The sequence below is a fragment of the Lepidochelys kempii genome, chromosome 2, assembly GCF_965140265.1.
Source record: "Lepidochelys kempii isolate rLepKem1 chromosome 2, rLepKem1.hap2, whole genome shotgun sequence".
In the NCBI taxonomy this organism is placed as follows: domain Eukaryota; kingdom Metazoa; phylum Chordata; order Testudines; family Cheloniidae; genus Lepidochelys; species Lepidochelys kempii.
In genome coordinates this window covers 35,367,645-35,391,206 of record NC_133257.1, presented here as the reverse complement: position 1 = coordinate 35,391,206, position 23,562 = coordinate 35,367,645, and the positions used below count along the sequence as shown (strand labels likewise).

Genomic DNA, 23,562 nt, shown 5'->3' with positions numbered 1-23,562 from the left:
ACAAGAAAGTAGATCTATCATTTCTGAACTGTTCATTGTTAAAAATACTTTGTTGGTTTAGCTGATTGCAAAATACATTATAGGGTGACTAACAGCTACTGTAACACTCCTAGCTGAGAAAGTTCAGTAGTTCTATTGTCGAAGAATTTGTGTAAGAGGTTAATATTGATAGGAATAACATGGATAAAAAGAGCAAGGTTGAGAATCATTGTCTGCCTGTGTGCCTGCTTTGAAATGCTACAACTACTTATAATAAAAGTTGGTTTAATAAAAATTGGAAAACCTGTATTTTATGGTAAGATATTTAATTTTCAGAGACAATGTTTATATATTTGAAATGGTTTATTTGCAAGCTGTCACTGTTTGCCTCTTTGCCTGCATTGTTAGAGACTTTAAAACCCTGACCCATATGTTTCAAATAGTATATTCCATTTTACAATTTTCCTATCCTTTGAGTCATGATCATTTGTGCCACGTTGAATGATGCTGTGTTCATTTTCCTTTTATTGGATTCACATTTGGTTATGAACACTGGGGCTAGATTCACAAAGGGACTTAGGTGACTCTGGTATTCACAAGATCTCCTCTCAAGTGCCACCAAACTTTCTAAGTGCCTAAACTCACTCGGCACCTATGTTTTTGCAGTAAAAGTTCCCTACGCATGTGTGTTTCTGCCTCTAAGCATGTGCTGCTGCCCCACTCTGGCATCCGGATGCCTGTCTCCCGTCTAAGCCCCAGCTCAATTCAGAAACTGAGGGAAGACAAGTGTTCAGCCACTTATCTCACTTGCTGGTAGTCTTGCTTTGAGCGAGCCTAATTCCACACAAAGCAACTGGGGGAGGAAAGACAGAAGGCTGCAACTTTCCCTTATAACTTTAGTCCCGTGGTTAGGGTACTCGTCTGAGATGTGGGAGAACACTGGTTCAAACCCCCCATCCCTCCACCTGATGAGGAAAAGGGAGCTGAACAGAGATCTCCCACCTCTCAAGTGAGTGCGGTATCCCTGGGCTATGGGATATTCTGAGATGGGGTGTCCTCAATTTCTCTAGTTAAAGCTATTGGTTAAATAATTAGAGTCATTAGAATAGGGGGCTTGATCCTGGGTGAGTGCTCTAATCATCATATAGAGTCATTCTCATGCATGGTCTCTCTCTTTCTCTCTGGCCCAATGACTCTGTAGTTATTTATTCAAAGTGGAACAGCTTCAACAGGAGAGGCTGAGAGAGAGAGAGAGACCCACATCAGACTATCCCATACCCAATGGCTAGGGCATTCAATTGAGCGGTAGGATACCCTGTTCAAATTCCTGCTCCTCATCAGGCAGAGGGGAGACTTGAACTGGTGCTCTCTTACATCGCAGGTAAATACCCTAACTACTGGACAAAAGAATATAAGAAAGGTCCTCATTCTTGTCCACACCGATCTCCAAGAGAGGTTTCACAAGGATTGATTGATCAAGCCTTATATATATAGTTATTTGTAGCCATTGATTATTCACGGGTGTTTAGTTGGTCAACAATGTTATCTTCTCTCTCTTTATATACTGTATAATATATGCACTCCCATACACACATGCACACTTATTATGGATATTCTATCTGAGTGTCACAGAAATTATTTAAGTTTTATGTATTCCTTCTTTTCAGGTGATGAAGAGGGCAGCCAGGAAACAGCAGAATCAGATGGTGATGCACAGTCAGAGAAACCAGGACAACTCATTGTGGAGACAGATGACTGGGATGGGCCAGGTAGGAGAAAACAAATTAAAATCCAGAATAAATAATTTAAAATGGAGACTCTGAGAATGTTTTCTTCATGTTTCAGTAAGTAGGGTCATTGTTGCATTGTTTTTTCAATGGACAAAACTTCCTGTGTTCATGTGATGCCTAGGGAATCTACAGATAAGAGCTGAGGAAAAATGCTTCACCAGACAGCTGTTCTGCGCATGTCCATCTTGCATGAAAATTATACAGCGTAATGTTCCCATGATATTTCTACTAGAAATAAAAAAGTTGTTGTTCCTTCACATTTTGAGGATTGAATGCAGGATTGGAGTTACCAAAAGGCTCCCAGTTTCATTGTTGCCTATGTCTGGTAGTGCTTGCTTCTGTATTCTACTCTGTTTTCTGTGGCCAAACATCTGTATCTAGTTCCAAACTCTGAGTTTAACAAATGAATATGGCTGCCAATGCTGTTTTCAAGGACTTTTCTTATCAGTTTTCATTTGATATAAATAATTTAACACACCCTGGTCATTCACTTCAGTGTTAAGAGAGAAACCTTTTGACTGCAATCAATAAACTGTAAGAGCGTCATGTGTGAACAGAAATATGCAGTAACATTTTCTGTTATAAACAGTAAAAACACTGCAAATACATTATTGGAGGAACATTAGGCAGTATAACAGTTCTATGGGCATGTGAGAGAGAGAGAGCTCCAAACAGGTATTAGTTATAAATAGGTAAACCTTGGTTTGTGTTGTAAAGACACATTAAAACAAAGGGTTAGATCCTACAGTCCTCACTTTGGCAAACCTCCAGTTTAATTCAGTGGGATTTTTTAAGCTACAGATAACAGAATTTGTCCCCAATCATTGTATTTAATATATTTCTTCATTGCCAAGGGCAAAACATATATTTGAAGCCAAACATATCCTTAAAGTAGCTGTGTTTCTAAACAGAGAACATTCCCCTGAAAAGGATGAGCGTCAGAGAAGAGAGCCATGAAAGTATTCTAGCAATAATTTATAATGCAATAACACTTTTCATTAGAAAAAAAATCCTATATTTCAATCACATTTTCATCCTTGCTTGAATTTGCAAATTACTGTGTGCTGTGCATGAAGAGGAGAGAACTCCTGTGGTAATTTTCTGAAACCAGAAGCTGGAAAATATAATGCAAACAAAAATGAAGATACAGTATATCTCTGATTATTATGATGTCATTTATAATGTTGTTAATGATATACACAAATATGTTTATATTCTGTACAAAGCAATGTAGTATTATATAAAACAAGATTTGGTATTAAAATGTATTACAGTAAATTTAAAATTGCATGAAAACCTCTTCTGAAAGGGAACAGCTTCTTCTAGCTTCTTTACAGTTTTGGAGATTGTTATTGTTGCATTAAATTTACTCCCTTTAACACGGGAATAAAATGTCTCTTAAGAATCTTAAGTTTTGTGATTTCTTTGTTTTTAGAGCAAAATGAATGTACTTGAGAGTAGAATTTTTATTATTGTCTTATGTGAAATAAATGCATAGGAATATTTTAGGGGATATTTTTGAGGACAGCAAGAAGTAAAAGGTTTTGGGTTTTTGTAAGCAAATTCTTACGTAGATACTTGGTGATTTTTGTCCCGGATGTTAAAAGGGTAAGAAGATACATTTCTTGAATTAAATGTATCATGACATACTAGAGATGAAGATGGAAACTGAGAATGAATATAAGGAAACTCCTTTTTGTCCTTAGAAAAGTGACTACTACTGAAATAAATCAGAGCTTTAATTAATTTAAATATTATTCTTTCACATGGAAATAACATGTTTGTAGCACAGAAGAGAATAAATATATCACATGCCATGCTCCTGCCTCTCTCTCTCTCTCTCTCTCTCTCTCTTCTAGTTCTTTAAATGAAATTCTGTATTCATTCTTTTGCTAATATATATAAAAACAATAGAAGATTATTTTCAAACACATAATACAGGAAAAATGAAAATATTTTCTCCTTGTACAATTTTTGTGTAAATCTAGTGCTCATGAAATTTACTGGCTTGACAGTGTTAGAGAATGAAGTCTTTGGTTATTTGAAGATTATGTACCAGTACAGCATAGGAAGAGCCAGTACAAACTTCCCTACATCTCTCCCAATGTGCCTCTGCCCTTTCTTAGAGAATCCACCTCTCGGCGTTAGAGGGTGGCATAATATCCATTTCCTGTTCAAGCCTTTATCTCTTCACTGAGATGGAAGTTGTTAATAGTACCAATTGTGATGGTGCTTTATGTGATACCAAGAGCTGTCCACTGAGATCTGGATTGTGACCATCAAGGGCTGTGGAACAGTCATTAAATGGTACCAACTTTATTTTGACCTAGGCTGAATTTTAAAAAAATTGGTTTCTTTCTTTGTTTATGTTTGTAAAATTCACGGTTGTTTGCTGTGACATCATGGTGTTTTGTAAGGTTCCCAGCTGCTGAGGGATTCAGGCTGTGAGATATTTATTAGTATTTAACTTATAATTAAGGATAGGTCCCAACCAAAACCCCAAATCTGAAAACGAGTCCCTTGTCTTTTTCTTAAAAAAAAAAAAAAATTTTGCTTCATGAAACTGTGCCAATGTGTCCAGAGACTTTAGCAATTGGATGCATTTTTAAAAACAAAAATAAATTAAAAAAATATTTTTTTCCGTCTAAATGTTCTGCAGTTACAGACAGCTCCTATTAGGATTTTCTTTCAGCTCACAAGATTACCTTACCTTCACTGACTGTAAAACAGCTCCAGGGGAGCCATCTTGGGTAAATGTATGTGTAAACTGTCCTCAATATTAAAATTTTTTGTTCCTCTATTGTGTTAAAAATATTAATTTTTAAATAACAGAGGTCTCTCTGCAGACATGGGGGCTGGAGCAGATGGACTGTGCCCTGGAGGCTGTCAGGCAAGGGCAAATTCCTTAATTTTGCTCACGCTGTCATGCTGCCTTATCTCAAATCTTTCTCACTTCTGTTTGGACATGTTCTAAGGGACGGATCTTGCTTCCATTTAAACTAATGGCAAAAGTCCCAGGATCAGAAAGAGTTTGTGAAACACAATTGGGTATTCGGTGTGGAAAATTTTATTTGAAAAGGATTTATTTTCCAAAAGTGATGTGCGAATGAAAACAGAGGTCTATGAGGGAAGTAATTTTTCAGCCTTAAATATAGTATTTGTTATTAAATGAGTGCCTGGTATGTGCTATGGCTCCATAATCTTTACATTTAGGATATCTATGTTCTAAGATAATAATGATCACTGTTTTAACACATATATTCTCTACGCAAAAGAATAAATGGACACAAATCTGACATCAGGAATCATAACATTCAAAAACCGATAGGATAACACTTCAACCTCTCTGGCCACTCAGTAAAAGATTTAAGGGTGGCAATTTGGCAACAGAAAAGCTTCAGAAACAGACTCCCAACGAGAAACTGGCTGAGCTTGAATTAAAATGCAAACTAGATACTATTAAGTTGGGTTTGAATAGAGACTTGGAGTGGCTGGGTCATTACACATATTGAATCTATTTCCTTAAGTTAAGTATCCTCACACCTTCTTGTCAACTTTCTAAATGGGCCATCTTGATTATCACTACAAAAGTTTTTTTCTCCTGCTGATAATAGCTCATCTTAACTAATTAGCCTCTCAAAGTTTGTATGGTAACTTCCAACTTATATATATATCTTACTATATGTTCCATTCTATGCATCAGATGAAGTCGGCTGTAGCCTACGAAAGCTTATGCTCTAATAAATTTGTTAGTCTCTAAGGTGCCACAAGTACTCCTGTCTTTTTGCAGATACCGACTAACATGGCTGCTACTCTGAAACCTGTCATAGAATAAGATGGGGTTCTAGTTGCTGACTGCTACATACCACCAAATCACATGAGAAAAGAGGATCAGGATGATTGTCCTTAAGTACTTACGTATAATCTATTTGTAAGGAAAACACCTGTATAATCATGCTGGACTTCAATATGAGTGACATATGCTGGAGGTCTTATTCTGCCAGTACTAACACATCCTTGGAATTTTTAAAAATTATAGATTACAATTTCCTAACCCAAACAGTGTTGCATCCAAGACACGGGAATTCCATATTAACCTAATCTTGACAGACAAAGAGGAGTTGATCAGAGAACTAAAAATTAGTGGTTGTTTAGGTGAAAGTGAATATCAGTAATATGTGTATTTGGTGCTTTAAAATGGCTAGTTTCAAAGTTGGAAACAATTATGAGCCAAATCAGCTGGGAGAAAGACTTTAAAAAGAAATACAGGAATCATAATTGGGAACTGTGTAACAACATTTTCCTAGATGCCCCAAAAAGCTATAGTCAAGAGAGAAAATTATACTGGTGAAAAAACTAATCTGGTTTTCAGGGAAAGTGAAAGCAGCTCTCGCTCTCTCTCTCTCTCTCTGTGTATATATATAGGCTAGTTGATAGCAGTGAATATAAATTAAAACTAGGAGTTGTAGAAAATTGATAAAGGAAACAAAAGTATACAAAGAGAACTCTATGGCTTGTAGAATTAGGGAATAAGAAGGATGTTTTCTTTCCGTATATTAGTAACAAAAGTAATCCTAACAATGTTATTGGTCCATTACTGGATGAAAATAGTAGAATTGTCAATAATATTGCAGAAAAGGCATAAGCATTCAATACATTTGTATTTGGGAAAAAGCAAGATGATGTATTCCTATCATATGAAGATGATGAAATACTTTCCATTCCCACAGTAACTAAAGAGGATATTAACAAGCAGAGAGTAAAGTTAGAGATTTTCAAATCAGAAGGTTCAGATAACTTGCATTCAAGAGTTTTTTAAAAGCTAGCCAATGGACTCTCTGAGTTGTTAATGTTAATTTTCAATAAAATCTTGGAACACTGGGGAAGTTCCAGAGGACTAGAAGAAAGTTATTGTTGTGCCAATATTTAAAAAGGATAGAACTGACATCGATCCTGAGCGAAATAATGGAACAGCTGAAGTGGAACTCAATTAATAAAAATTTAAATGAGCATAATGTAATTAATGCCAATCAGCACTGGTTTATGGAAAATAGATCTTATCAGACTAGACATCTTTTTTTGATGAGATTACAATTTGCTTGATAAAGGTAATAATGCTAGACTTCTGTAAGGCACGCTGTCCTTCTAAGTAACAACTCTGAAAAAAGCATAAAGATCCTGGAGGTTAATCAAATGAACATGGTCACCCAATGGAACGGTGTGGCCAAAAGAGCTAATGCGATCCTTGGTTATATAAATGGGAATATTGAAGAGGAGTAGAAAGGTTATATTACCTCTTATATGACACTGGTGTGATAATAAATAATAAAACGTTACTGTACATGACGTCTCATATCATACCATGGAAAATCCTGTTCACCTTTCACAGGAGGGGACGGGACAGATTTTCAAGTGTCAAGCACCACAATTGGAGTGAGATTTTTCCAAAAAGCTCAGCTCCCTTTTAGTCCTTAAATAAGAGTCAGATTTTCAAAAGAACTCAGCACCCAACACACTTAACTCTTTTGACAATTATCTATATGCTAATATGTTTCTCATCACCAATGAGGGTCTACAATCATTTATGGATTTTTTATCTTCATAACTCCTCTGAAGTAGTGAAGTATTATCCTCATTTTATGGATGGGGAACTGAATCACAGGGTAGGTTAAAGTGACTTTTCTGAAATTACACAGGAAGTCTGTGGATGAGGTACAAGTTGAACCCAGGCCTACTGAATCTAACTCCAGTGCACTATCCACTAGACCATACGTACACACAACTGACAATGGCTAAATGGGAGCTTTCAGAGTAGCAGCCGTGTTAGTCTGTATCTGAAAAAAGAAAAGGAGTACTTGTGGCACCTTAGAGACTAACAAATTTATTTGAGCATAAGCTTTCATGAGATACAGCTCACTTCATCGGATGCGTTCAGTGGAAAATACAGTGGGGAGATTTATGTACACAGAGAACATGAAACAATGGGAGTTACGGTAACACCCATTGTTTCATGTTCTCTGTGTATATAAATCTCCCCACTGTATTTTCCACTGAATGCATCCGATGAAGTGAGCTGTAGCTCACGAAAGCTTATGCTCAAATGAATTTTTTAGTCTCTAAGGTGTCACAAGTACTCCTTTTCTTTTTTAAATGGGAGCTGAACTTTTAAAATGTCAAATAGAATTATTCTCATGAGTAAAGAGGAGTATTTGTCCCCACATACAAGCCAAAAAAAGAAGAAAAAAAAGGAAAATGCAGCTGAAGACTGATTTTAAGGTTCTGTTTGATAATCACGTCTTACAATAACCTGTTTATATGGATATGCATATACAGTAGACCTTCACTGGAAGTCCAGTCCTGCTTCCAGTTAGTCAATGGACATTTTGCCGGCAACAGCAGTAGGAGCAGGATAAAGTCCTACTTCACATTAACCATGGTGAGGCCCATTGTGAAGTAATGTGTTTTATAAATGACGGAGCATCTGAAGAAAAACAAGAATAAAGGCCAGAAGAATGCATCACAAAACATTTTTTCAGTTATTTCACCATTGTAGGTTGGTTCTTATTTATGGGGATGTATCAAAAATGTATGTAAAATGATAAAACATAAGAGTTCTGTGCTACTATTAACTTTTTACTGAAAGGTAAGGAGAGTTGGTCAATATTTTGTGCGAATTATAGCATGCTGTTTGAGTGGAATGCGGATTAGTGCAGTTCTACTGTATTTTATACTCCCAATGGTACACATCTTCACTCATTATAAAAGGTGGTTTGAAAAGTTTGTCTTAATAGATTTACTGCAGCCTTCTGTATGAATTACTGTGACTCTGTGTTGATTGTTGGACTTAACCGTGTTATTTAGTAATACCGGAAACGGTTTGGGGTACAAAGCAAAGAAAGTGTTTGGTATAGATTGGAATGGTGGTAGACCACTGTGAGATGGAAACAGGCACTAATGATACAGCCTTTTTTTGTTAAACCAGTCCTAAGAAGGACTGGGAGATTACAGTCCTGATTTTGTTTCTTTTTTTGACTGGGGAAATGTGGTAGATATAAGATCTGGGAAATGCTATTTGATGTAAATTAACAAAAATCCATGAAACATCGTTAACCATAGATATAGTCTGACAGTAAGAAGAATATTCTGAAGAAGCAGAGGAAATCATAGAATGACTGTGTGTTACTCTGACAGTGAATCGGTATTATCTCTACTATCAGATAATGCAGTTATCATTAATTTTCACATTTGCATTTCAATCTTTGGAAGGAAATGACTCTTGCCGGATGAAGATAAGAGCTCTGTACCACTATAATGAGCCATCATTTTATCCTGGTGCTTTGTATCCATATGAAAATGAGGCTGGATGGTGGTGTGGTATGTGAGGAGGAGGTGGGGGGGTCAAAGAAACATTATAACAAAGTGTCAAAATCACTACAGACTTTGGAGCCCTTTATGAAACAAGAGGCAGTCTAAATAAATCTTCTCTAGTGAAGTGTTATCAGATTAAAAGAAGAAAGCCTGGCTCCTGTATTGCAGGAAAAACTGGAGGAAGAGGAGGAAAATTCTCTGAATCTTATTCCCTTAATCCAGTTTCCACCACTAGTTTAGAAATGTGAAGAGGGCATGCAAACACATGATGATACTCATCAAATTAATCTCTTATGCTACAGGTCTGCTTCTGACATTTAGATACTATGATCATGGGTGCATTAGAAGCAGAGAGAAAGTTTGTTGAAAGGGATGCCAATACATGGCTGTCTACAAGGTATGAGGGCAGCTGAACCCTGGAGCTCTTTTATTACATGTCCATAGTAACATATTAAATGCAGGTCTTCATATTATTTTCACATTGGTATGCATAACAGGTCCTAGTCATCATTCACGATTTCATTCAGTATCAATTCTCACGTATAACACAACCTTATTCTGGAGCCTGAAGGTTCATCTGCACAACTCTGAACAAGGAGCTTTTCCTTCTCATCTTGACTGAATGAAACCAGTTGTTTGAAGAACAGTCTCATAATATCTTCAGCTCTCTTAAAGGATTGTACTGCATTGGCAGGGACATTATAAAAGCACTTACTAACCAGACATTCTGGAATAAACAGGCTTATAACATTGCTGTAATCATTTGGGATATTTGATTTTCTCTAGCTTAAAATTATCATTTCATATTTTTCTTTTTAATGAAAGATAAATATTTCTCACAGATAGTTTTTAAATTATAAAGATTGTACTTTTGTTAGCAGTTATCACTGTACAATAGTGCCAACACTAATCATTCAAAACTCATGAGTCAGTCCCCCTCAGAATCCTGAGATTTAAAAAAAATAAGGAGTCTTGGGTTCATTTTATTTGATTCTTAGTTGTTGAAGCTTTAGGGTATATTGTGACTCTATATATTGGTGGTTAGAGGCACTCTTATCATCAGGCAGAGGTGGGAGTTGAACAGGGATCACTTACATCCTTGGAGAATAATCTAATCACTGGGTTAAAAGTTATGATGAAAGTGGCCCTCCACCACTACATGAGGCACCTGACTCCAGATAAGGGTCCCTGGCTGTGAATCCCAAGTCGAGATAAGCACCTCCCTGCAGAGTGGCTTTAGGTGCCTAATTCCGTGAGAGGGGCAGAACTTAGCACACATTCCTCTCCTCAGCACCTCTGATTTCTAGCTTGGGCAGCTCTCCACTCAGCATGCTGGCTTTTGTGAATCCCATTCTAAGGCACCTTTCTCTCCTCATTCATCGTATGGGAAGCCTCCATGCTGAACCCCGGCTTTATGAATCCCGGTAATTTTCTAGGCACCTAATAGTTAGGCACTGTGACATTAAGTGTCACAACACCTATGTCCCTTTGTAAATCTAGCCCTTTCTTATAAACAATAGCTGAGATTCTCACATAGTCACATCACACATCACTCTAGGACATTTTATATGGCAGGCCTGATTCTATACCCTGCCACTTGGCATAGGCCACATTTAGCAAAAGTTACTAAAATAGAAATAGCTAAAGATAAACCATGTTGGTAATTACCTATATTTATTTTAGATTTTGGTGACTGCTACAGGCCATAAAAGACATTCACTCTTTGTCTGATTTGAAATTTTCTTTTCTTTGACTTGCCAGGCTGGGGTATCTACTCTCCAATCAGTGGGTCATTGCTCTTTAGTGCCATTTCCCCCTCGCCTGGGACAAGTACCAGCTTCCACCAGACTTATGCCTCCCCAGCACCTCTTAAATGTGACCAAGTGGTTCTACACCCGTACACAAGTTTTTGTTGGAATGCTGCATTGGAGTCTGAACTCCAATTTGTGATTTGTAGAGTGCACCAATGTGTTGCACTAATTCCCCTGGTGGATCTGCTGGTGTGCACTAAATGTTCCTTAGGCACATTCACAGGACTACATCAATGCACACTAGTGGAGTCTGCGCGGGGGAGTTCGAGCACTAGTGTGCTCTACAAATTGAACCCCCATAGTGTGGACTCTGGGGTTGTATAGACAAGCCCAAAGATTCATGGGAAGTCCATAGGATGGATTAAACTGTTCCATGGGCCAGATGTTTGACACCACTACTCTAAGAGCTGGTGTTTTAAAGGAAACACCAAATACTCTTAACATAACTCTTAACATTGCAGCTTTGTTCGTGTCAACAAGCAGTGGAAAGTGAAACTGACTAGAAACCAAAATTAAAGTAAATTGTCTATTTGCACTTTGTAAGCTGAGAAAAATGCAAAAGTCAAAGAAGCAGCAGTGACATGTAAATTAGATTTTTTTAAATCCTTTCCATTTTAATAATTTTAGGGTCTGATTAGAAACAAAGGTAAGGAAACTAACCCTGAAATGTATTATTTTTAGCCTGATAGTGTTCATTTAGCCTCTCTGAGCCTTGGTTTACCCATCTGTGAATTATTAATGTAAAGGATGTTTTGATACTCAATATACTAGGTTTCAGAGTAGCAGCCGTGTTAGTCTGTATTCGCAAAAAGAAAAGGAGGACTTGTGGCACCTTAGAGACTAACCAATTTATTAGAGCATAAGCTTTCGTGAGCTACAGCTCACTTCCTCAGATGCATATCGTGGAAACTGCAGCAGGCTTTATATATACACAGTGTATATACACAGTGTATATATAAAGCCTGCTGCAGTTTCCACGATATGCATCTGAGGAAGTGAGCTGTAGCTCACGAAAGCTTATGCTCTAATAAATTGGTTAGTCTCTAAGGTGCCACAAGTCCTCCTTTTCTCAATATACTAGAGGTAGATTGATGTTTTAGATACGCTGTCCCAGCCTGATCTACTAGTGGGAGGGTGCTTCCCATCATCCAGACACATAAAGTGCTGAATTCTAGATGTCCCCAAGGCTGAAGACTGATGGAGTAGCTCCTTGTGTTGCTTCAGGGCTTAAGCCAGTCTTTAACTGTTAGAGATCAGGATGAGACCTGTGTGTGGTAGGGGCTGAGGGAGGCAGATTATGACTCATCTAACTACTATGAGGTTCTTACATCTTCCACTGAAGCATCTGATATAAATGAGCAAATTACTCTATTGTTGGTAGCATTTACTCTGCAGGTGTAGCTTTGCTGAAGACTTCACTGGAAAAGTGATGGGATGACTGTGGATATTTTGGAGAACATGATATGTGCACAGGGACTGAATTTTCAGATCCATTAGGTACCCCAATTTGGGAATGATGCCTTATATAGTAGATACAGTGAAAAATACAACTCCCTGTAGGTCACACAGTGAAGGACTCAGTGTGTGAAATTCTGCTGGGAATCAATGAACATCTGCATTACAATACATTTGTTTCTTGTAGTTTCATACACCAAGGGACCTGTAGAATCTATCAGGAAGCTTTGCACTTCTCAGCTGTCTCCACTGTATTTTGGTTATAAAGGCAATCACATACTCTGGTAATTGCATAGGACTAGGAAACATTGTGTGTTTCTGGAAGCAGATGGGTTGAAGAATCAAAAGGGGCATATAATTGGTCCACAAGTATTTTGCTCTTTGTTGTGTTTTTCTCATTAATTCTACCAAGATTATTACAAACAGAACACTGCATAGCAACAATTTGGCTTGAACAGTTGAAGGATGGATATGTTAATATATTGAACTGTCAACCCAATGTGGAGTGATTTACCAGGAAAAAATTATAGTCTAACTAGTGAATGCAAATAAACAGGAGATATGAGAGTGCCATTTCTTTCTTAATTTAGCAGTTCTTCTTCGAGTGCTGGTCCTTATGGGTATTCACTATGGGTTTGCATGCACTCGATGTGTCTGGGACTGGAAATTCTTCAATAGCAGTGTCCATTGGTCTGTTTCTGCACCCTTCATCTCCTCGTACTCCCACCTGAGGGCACAAGGGGTGACACAGGCTGACTGCCTCTCCAGTTCCTTTCTACTACTCATGGTCTGGGACGGAATCATCCTGTGGCTGTAGCATTCTACCTTTTACTTGACTTTTGACTGTGAATATTTGTAGATAGCTTATATATAAGTTAGAAGTTTAGTTGTAGTTAGTGGGAATTGGGGAGTTCTCCCCTGTTGTTTCCCTGCCATTTAGGGCACTTAATATACTGAGTGTCCCAGGCTTCAAACTCTGGCTGGCCTGCCTTTGGTTCTTCCATGGCTTGCCTTGGGGAATCACACATTCCATCAAAGTGTGAGATCTGCCGCCCCTTTTCACCTCACATTAGGCAGTGTCTGGAGTTCGGACTCTGCAGATATCTAATGGAGCTCTCCATAAGGCTCCTGTTAGATCTGGGACCCTCCTACTTGCTGTTTCATCAGCTGGTGCTTCTGGGCTCTGCCCTTCCAGCAGTGGCACTTTCCAACTTGTAATCTTCCAGCAAGCCCAAAGACTTTACAAAACATAGGCATAAAAAGTTTAAGGAGAAGTTCCCTCATAAAAAGAGAGACTACATAAGTCCTCCAAGGAAAAGATTGCCTCTCCCCCTTCCTCGGTACCAGGGAGACTGAATTCATGAGGAACATGGGCTGGCACTGGTGGTATCAGGAGCTTCCAGTGCTCTGAAACTGTCCACAAAGATGTATAAGGATAGGAAGGGACACTCACCCTCCACACTGGTGGAGGGTACTACACTGGTACCACACCGCATCAAGACCACTGTGCTCAAGCGTACATAGCGGACCAACCTATACCAAAGACCCTGGCGAGTTCTCCTCTGTAACCTTGTTATGCCCTTTCCAAGAGCTTGGCAATTTTCACAGATCAAGAGTTCGTGATCCTATCTGACCTGCTTCTAGTGAGAAACATCACTACACCAGCCACATGTCTTTCACTGGTCCCAAGCACAAGCACTAGCTGGGGATGCTCTGACACCACTGAGACGTTACTCACCAGGGTGTGCCTTTGACCATGCTTCCATAAGACAGATGATATGGAAAGCCCCACCTATAGAGTCAGGTGACTTTTATTCTGTAGATCAACAGGAGGTGGTGTTGCCGATTCCACTGATGATCTGGACATGGGACAACAGCTCGGATGAGGTTTCCAAGGCCTCGTGGAGGTCTCTATACCCCTGTCAAGGTTCCTTCCCCACTCTGAATGTTAGGGTACACATGTGGGGACCTGCATGAAAACCTCCTAAGCTTACTTTTACCAGCTTAGGTTAAAACTTCCCCAGGGTACAAACTATTTTACCCTTTGCCCTTGGACTTTCGCTGCCACCACCAAACGTCTAACACTGGTATTATTATTATTAGGAAAGAGTTTGTTTGGAAACGTCTTTCCCCCCAAAATCCTCCCAAATCTTACCCCCTTTTTTCTGGGGAAGGTTTGATAAAAATCCTCACCAATTTGCATAGGTGACCACAGACCCAAACCCTTGGATCTTAAGAACAATGAAAAAAAGCATTCAGTTTCTTAAAAGAAGAATTTTAATAGAAGAAAAAGTAAAAAGAATCACCTCTGTAAAATCAGGATGGTAAATACCTTACAGGGTAATTAGATTCAAAACGTAGAGAATCCCTCTAGGCAAAACCTTAAGTTACAAAAAGACACAAAAACAGGAATATCCATTCCATTCAGCACAGCTTATTTTCTCAGCCATTTAGAGAAATCATAATCTAACGCATATCTAGCTAGATTACTTACTAAGTTCTAAGACTCCATTCCTGTTCTGTCCCCGGCAAAAGCATCACACAGACAGACTCAGACCCTTTGTTTCTCCGCCCTCCAGCTTTGAAAGTATCTTGTCTCCTCATTGGTCATTGTGGTCAGGTGCCAGCGAGGTTATCCTAGCTTCTTAACCCTTTACAGGTGAAAGGGTTTTTCCTCTGGCCAGGAGGGATTTTAAAGGTGTTTACCCTTCCCTTTATATTTATGACAACCCCTGTGACCTGTACTGTGGGGCCTGCCTCCATACCCATATGATCACATCTACTGGCCAGACTGTTGCACCTGGGATCCATACCATTCAGTCCCAGCCTACGAGGACTCGGAGTACCACTTTCAGTAGAGATCGCCTCCAAGAGAGGAGTCTCAGCTGCTCTGGGAGCATGTGGGGAAGCAAGAACAACTGAAGCAGCTGATACCGCTGGATCCGTCAACAACATTTTCTTTTTCTCTGGGTGAGGTGGTGGCAATGGCCACTCCCTCCTCTCCAGATGACTACAGGCAGTACCAGGAACTGCTGAAAACTTCCAGATTCCACTAGAAGAGGTTCAGGATCCCCCATATAAACTTCTGGACATGCTCCACAGATCATTCCAAGGTGGCTGTCCTTATTAAAGAGGCCATTTTGGAGCCTAAGGACACTTGGCACACACACACACACACTTGTGCCCTGACTCCAAAGAGGGCTGAGAAGAAATACTGTGTTCTCTCCAAGAGTATGTAATAACTGTTTTCCCAACCTAACTCTAGCTTTCTAGTTGTCCAAGTGATCATGGAGTGGAACAGTTTTCACCAAACCAGGTCCACTCCCTTGAACAAGGATACCAGGAGACTAAATCTCTTCTGCAGAAATAACTTTTTACCAGCCTGTTATTCCATATGGCAAACTACTGGGCACTTGTGAAAATATGACTTTACTAATAAACAGGAGACACGGCTTACCGTGCCATGACGACTTCAGTGGTTAAGAGGTGGGCCTCTTGGCTGAGGTCCAGACAACGGTTGATCTCCCCTTCAAGGATAACAGCCTTTTTAGTGAGAAAATCTATGACATTTAATTTCCTTGAGGACTCTTGCACCACCCTCCATTCCCTGGGAATATACACTCTGGCTCATCGTAGAAAATATTTTAAACCACTGGTGCATAGATTTTGGCCAACCCCTGAATTCTCCTAACATCAGAAGACCTATGAACCATTCAGAAAACATCAGACAGAGGGTTCATCTTGGCAGACGCACTGCACCACTGCCATCCATGCTCCAGACTAGCTGCCTACTGAGAAGACATTTTGATGGGATGCTTGAGAGCCATCAACCTTTCCTCTCACAATCAGTCTTCCCCACCCCTTTCTGTGATTACCTGGCTCATTTCCTTCCATCTCAGCAACTTGTAACATAATACAAATGTCTTAGATGTCATTGCAAACAGGTACTTGATTGAATCCCTGCTCTCACTTCTCTAAAACCCTCTTCCTTGTCCCTATTCAATGACATTCCTCACGGGACTATTCTCAGTCAGGACATGGACTCTCTAATCCAGTTAGGTCTACAGAGCCTGCACCTCAACACAGGGGGAAGGGCTTTTACTCCAAATACTTCCTAATCCCCAAGATTCCTTCTGACTTTCAGTTGAATCAGACTGTTAACCTTCCTGTATTTTACCCAAAATCTCACAATAAAAGGGAGGAGAGGAGACTGCACTCCTTAGACGTGCAGAGCTCTGGCCTTCCACATGTACAGGCCAAGGCCCTTTAGAAGATCTTTGAGGTTATTTGTCTCCCTAGTTGGTAGGATGAAAGGAGAGGCAGTATCTTCCCAAAGACTCCCCAAATGGATTTCCAACTGCATCCTCCTCTGCTACGAGCTTGTGGGAGCCCCTTCGCCTCAATCTGTTAGGGCTCATTCTACCAGTGCTCAAGTGGCCTCGGTGGCTTGCCTGCAAGGAATCCCACTCTTGGAATTCTGCAGAGCAGCAGCCTGAGGCTCTATTCACATGTTTACCAGGCACTATGTCCTGATGCAAGCCTTGACTGAGGATGCTTCAGCAACCCTGCAAATGTGGTGCAGAGCACTTAGTCACACCTGCTTCCTCAATAAACACTATTTGGAAATCACCCACAATGATTACATATAGGGACCAGCCCTTGAAGAAGAAAGGAAGGTTACTTATCTCATAGTAACAGGAGTTCTTTGATATTTGTGGTCCCTGTTGGTATTCATGCCCTGCCCTCCTTCTCCTCTGCTCTCCTCCTCTTTGGGTTTGTGGTAAAATAGGAACTGGAGGGGCAGCTGGTCTGTGCTATGCTTTCTGCCTTAAATTGGGAACATGATGAGATGAAGGGTGCAGGTGCAGACCAATGGACACTGCCAATTAAGAATTTTCAGTGCCGAGTGCACGGAGCACCTGCGCATGGACAATGAATACTTCAGGGGCGACACATCTGAGAGAACTCCAGTTATTATAAGGTAAGTAAACTTCCTTTTTTAGTTGGTTTCAGGTACATATCCTGTGTTTAGCACCTCATTAAAGAAAATATTTTGAGTTACAAAAAAGGCCTTCCTCCTACATCTTTGAAAACTGTTTTATCTACTTTCTTTTAAGCCCTCACAACAGTGGTTGAATTAACCTATCCAAAACAAAACACTTTATCATCAGGATCCATCGTACCTCTATTCAAAAGCATCAGTTAGTCTGCAAATTAAATTTTAATGCAGTATGCCAATGAGAAACTAGATACTGGTATTTACCCAGTAAAATGACATGAATGATTAGAGAAAAAAATCATTTATAAGTTCTGGATAACATGAGAGAGATAAAAGGAAAGAGCCTGCAAAGGACCAAAGTCAGACATTTCAAAGTTGTAGTCCGGGCTCTGACAATGACTTCCTCTGAGACTTTGGGCAACTCATTAGATATGGCTATGCTGTGACCAGTGGCAAGCCTCCGAGCCTGGGTAGATTGATTCCCACTAGCTCAGCTTGAGCTAGAGCGCTAAACAGTGGACATTGTGGATCCATCAGAGACTCCAGCTAGCCACCTAATTTCAGATCCAGCGGGGGCTGGTGATCTTGCGAACCTGGGCTGTTTTCCAAGATGTTGACCGAGCCGCAACATCCATGCTGCTCTTTTTAGCATGCTAGCTCAAACATGCCAGCTCAAGGCTCGCTCTGAGCTGCAATATAGACATTCCCATTGAGTCCCTTATTTTCAAAAGTGTCTTTTTTAGTTTATTCAATTCTTGGGAGTCCATCATGAGGACTGAAGTTAAAGTTGGATGATTGTATTGGTAGTTGTCAAATAACTGGGAACCAAAAGTAATGGACACTTTTGAATTTGTGACTTATCTTCCTTGTTGTAGGACTGGATCTTGTGATATGCTAAATGCATCCTGCAAGTTCCTAGTACTCTCAAATGTCATTTACTTCATTGGACATTGTGAGCACTGAGTACCTTGGAAGTTTCGATGCTTACTTTCACACTATAAAATGGAAATCATAATTTCCGTGCAGGAGAATGAATTTCATAAAATCATTGGGAATTTTGGTTTGACTTCTGTGGAAGGAGTGTTGGGTCCAGTCTTTTTAAGGCATAATAGTGACGAAAATAGCTTTATAAGTGCATCAGTAAGTATTATTATATAATCATTATTCAGTATCCTTTCACTAACATGGCAAAATAATCCGAATTGTATTTAAATGACTGTCAATCCTCCTCATATTGTAATTTACCATATTAGTTTAGATACTGAAATTCTTTCAGATCATTATCCCGAAACCAAATCCAGATGTATTGGAGAATGGTTACTAACATTCTTATGCCTGTAGTTTGGTAAACCTAAAAGATAAGCCCCAAGGGTTTGGAACCTTCTTCAAATGTGTTGTTGCCTGGAAGATGCTTTAAATTTTTCAAAATGTATTCCGTGATTTAAATGTTGTGCTAAATATATCCAGTGTAATTTAAAATTGGAATAATCATGAGAGAATATTTTTGTGTTAATCCATCCCTGGAAAATGCTAGCATCATAACTTTTGGGTTTTAACTGCCACATTGTGTATTAATGGTAATGATTTTCAAATATGTGAATCTCTAATGCAGTGCAAATAAGTTTTTAATGCTCTGTGAGTGATTATAAAGTGCTGAGTTAATGTATATTAGGCTCTGTTTATACATAGAAAACACATCCATGACAATGTTTTGCTGTTGTGGAAAACCACACCAATATATTTATTACTCCTGGTCACTTGTTTTCATGTATATACAGGCAGATTCTCGGAAATCCTTTATGTTGTGCTATTTCTTGAAAAAAACCTGAACTCTCATTTAAAAAAAGAATCCTAAACTACCTGCCTTTCTCCCCACACCCTTAGCTCTGTTCCCCCAGCATTATAATAAATCTGAATAATAGGAATAATCAGATTTTATTTTAAAATAAATTCCTGGGGATTTGCTACAGATAGAAGTGAAAATTTGTCACACAGGATTATAATTTAGGCCTGGAGTAATTGGTGCAGGATTGTTCCCTTACATATGATTTTTTTTAAAAAAGGAAAACTGATATAAAGCACAGCAAAGATTATGACAATAAAGCCATAGAAACTATGCTTTCAGTTAAGAGGAAAGGTAAGAGAAATAAACAAGTTGGGGCTGATTCATAATTGTGTCACTTCAGTTTTATTCCAGTATAATTCCATTGAAATCAAGGAAGCCACAGCAGCATATAACTTCAGTGATGAGTTTATGAATATATTAGAAAGATGATATAGACTAGCAAGATTTTCAAAAGTGACTAGTACGTTGGTTTTTGGGGGCCTAACTTGAGACACCTTAAAGAAGTCTGACTTTCAAAGTGTGGGTGCTCAGCACTTTGTAAAATCAGGACTCCCTAAGGTATCTCAAATTGGGCACTCAAAAGTTGAGGCACCTAAAGTCACTTATCAGTTTTGAAAATCCTGGCCTCTATAATAAATGTAATCTGATCTATTATACAGTATCTATGTAAAGTGACAATATACTGACCACATAGCTGTCAGCTTGCGACCAATACAGTTTTCCAGGTTGGATCTAAAGTACATCATTGTAATTACTTTAAATGAACTTTAAACATGTAGGAAAGAAAACTATATTGGTTTTAACTTTTTAGAACTTAATGGTTTATAGTCTGACAAACTATAGTGATTTGTGTTTTATGGACTTCCACTCACTTCAGTGGGCTTTGATTCAGGTTTAATATTGCCTTGCTGAATGTTCTTATTTTTCCCAGTCATTTACAGTATTACTGTTGCTCAACCTTTAATGTAGACTACTCTTAAGGTGCATGGTAGGTCTCAACTTTTCATGGTAATTTCCTTTAAGAGGTTCAAGAGTGTATTTTCTAGATACATGCCAACTACTTCTAGCAGCAAAGAATAACAGCTATTTTGGTGTGTTGCAGTCTGATAACAGCTGGCATTTAACTTAATTACTATATCCAAAACATTTTATCCATCAAATTTTGAGCCTCTTCCAAGAAAAATTATTTTTCTCTCATGTTGTCTTGTCACTCCTAATTTTAATAGTCACAACTCATTTAATTTTCTTTCGTATATCTTTGCACAACAGTGAGTGAATCATCTGAAATCATGGAAAAATGACATAGGGTTGTTGACAGGGGTGTGACTGGGAGAGGGACAGAATTTAAAAGGTATATACATTATAGAGGATGGGACACAGTAGAACACCTTTTCCAAAATCCAAGAAGAAGTGTTCTTGCATATAAATGGGTTTCGTTCAAAAACATGATCTGGCAGAAATAGCAAGAAATGAGAGGCATTGAACTCTTGTACTAGATAACCTAGAAATTACACTTCTGATGCTTTAATAATTTTGTGTGGGAATATATAACATTGCAGAAAACCCTTTTTTTTCCAGCTGAATTTAGCAATTATATTGTGCTTTTCATAAATAGATCTTAAAGCGTTCTACAGAGAATGGTAAGCATCATAGGTAAATTAGTTTACCATCTGAGATAATAGTTTTGCTAGTTGTATCGAGAGGCTCTGTATCTCAATTTTAATAATGTGTAATTTATTGTCTGTTTGGCTTTCTGTTTCTGATATAAAGAGGAGAGAATCACCTGTAAATGCAGCAAGGCATTCCATACTACTTTCTCTATTTTTCAGCCTCTGGGACCAAGGTCTTAGAGACAGCTAAACTGTAATTTATCCAAAGCTTGGACATATCAAGACCCTTATCTAAAGAGCAAGATTATATATTGAAAAATCCTGACTTAGTTAGTAAAACTGAAAACATTCATTAATTAGAAGTCATAATTGCAATTACATGGTAAAATTAATTTATCATGAAAATAATCCTATCAGTTTCCTTTTCTGGAAAAATGGAAGCAAATGATTTTAGGAACTCGTATTGCTTAAGGCTGATATTACAGTGATACTGATTCAGAGTGAATGAAGAAATCAGTGATTCAGAGTGAATGAAGAAATTTTCAAGATCTGAAATTCTGGGACGGCAGCAGTGATAGCTCCTATATTGTATGAGTTTCACCTGAGCTGTAATTTTATGTGTGTGTGTGTGTACACACACACACACACAACCTTGATATTCAAATCTTAATGTACATTAAAAGGCATTTAAGGAGGTCCACCATGCTGGGCCTCAGGCGCACTTGGCAAGTAGAGCTCTTTAGGGACATCACTTTATATGTACATTTGCAAAGATGTTACAGACATGAGCATATCCTTTGATGACATCATAACTGTGAAATATGACTTTATTTTACTCACCAGCAGTCACTAGATGTTTGCTTTATCTATTACAATTCGACAGTATGTGTGTGTATAAATAAAGAATATTTAATACTGTAGCTAACTGCAGTAATCTGACATGGTTAGCTGGGATTGGATTGCACTTTGTACTTCATGTGATGCCCTATGGCATTCAGTGATACTATTTTCAAAGTAAGGTACACCAAACATGACTAAGTGTACCACAATCTGGCCCTAGATGATATGCTGATAGGCACTATAGAAACAGCTGGATAGATAAAGCACCAAATTCAGGAATTACTTAGGATATACACTGGTGTAATTGAGAGCAGGATTTCATAGATTTTTAACCTATGTAGCTATTTTAAATTTATACAGTAACTGTAAAGCCATAAGGATCTCAAAGCATGTAATAAACATACATGAGTAAAACTCTGGCCTTACTGAAGTCAGTGGCTTTATTGACTTCAATGGGACCAGGATTTTACCTACATGTATCCATTAATGATGTAATATAAATACGCATAATAGCACTGAAAGACCTTTGTAGGGGGAAAGAAACATTTGGCCAAGGTCATTATGGTGGTTTGCAATGTCTGCACTCAGCAGCCAGGACCTTGTTTGTTAAGAGGGAAATTTTCAAAGGCACACAGGGATGTTACGTGTCCAGTTCCTACTGATAGTCAGTGAGAGTTGGGCACCTAACATTCCTTTGTTCCTCTGAAAATTTCCTAAATTGCTATTCAAAATTATTAAGATCAGTTTTTACTGTGAAGGGACAAAGGATAGAATCAAACCTCTTGCCAATAAGATGAGAACCCATATTTCCAGGTTGGCCAAGCATTTGCAGCTTTGAAGCTTGGTTCACTACCCATTTTCTTCAGTTAAAAAGCATTGTCCTGTTTTCTTGTTAAATAAAGGTCTTGGTCTTTTAGTCTCCCATCCCAGAAAGCATAGACATGTTTAATTTTATGCATGTGAGCACAGGGGTAAGTGTGTGTAGGATTGGGGCCTTAGGTCATAAATTCTTCTGAGCAAGGGCTGACTTTATCCTTGTGTCTTCTACTGCACTGAATAAGTTGTCAGGAAATTAATAGGTCCTGAATTCTAAAATATGCTAAAGCCCGTTTCTGCTGCTCTGGCAAAGTATAGTGGCCTGAAAGTAAATGTAAATTACTTTAGTGCAGTGGAGAATTCAGACTATAATGATTAAGGAATTCAGATGGCATTATAACTTCTTGAGCTTCCTTCTTTTTGTTTGCAGTGTCATCAGGATCTTGATTGCTGCATAGATTTACTTGATTTTCTTGGTCTGTATTTCATATAAATAAATGCTATTGCAATATTATATTATTAATAAGTTTTTGTTAATATTTAATGCCTCTCTGCCCTCATTCATGTGCTTTTTTTTAAAGGATGCTGTTTGTTAACCTAAGAAGTATTGAAAAGTAGAAGATTAAATTTAAAAACAATCTACAAGGCTTAAATGTAATTTTACAATAGCTGTGAATAGTTTATTGTGGACAGTGGGATTGTCACATCAGAAGTAACACAGTTAATTGTTGTACAAATGAAATGAACATGATCTAGTTCATTTAGATCTGCAGTCCTGTTGGTTTTCTTGGGTTAAAGAAAACCATTCATATTTCATTACAGTGATTATAGCTCAGAAATATAACCCTGTGATGGTATACACATGAGATATGACCTTATTTCATTGGGTGGTGGTAAGATTTTTGCTATAACTGTTATTTATGTATGTGAATATGAATGTAAATGGTATGAATAGTGACTGGTTTGGAGGGAGGAAGTGATAAAATATTGCCCAAAGGATAGAAATTGATTGTCCAAAACCTTCCTGAGGGCAAGTGTACTACTTAAT

At 38.4% G+C, this 23,562-nt stretch overlaps 1 protein-coding gene across 6 annotated transcripts in view; it reads left to right on the top strand.

Annotated features, from left to right (window-relative positions):
* Positions 1 to 23,562, top strand: part of ZFPM2 (zinc finger protein, FOG family member 2) — a 445,053-nt gene that overhangs the window by 116,232 nt on the left and 305,259 nt on the right. For all 6 annotated transcript variants that reach the window (XM_073330330.1, XM_073330331.1, XM_073330335.1 and 3 more), the window contains one exon: positions 1,647 to 1,748. In XM_073330330.1, coding sequence (XP_073186431.1) covers positions 1,647 to 1,748 — 102 coding nt within the window. The remainder of the gene's footprint in view (positions 1 to 1,646; positions 1,749 to 23,562) is intronic.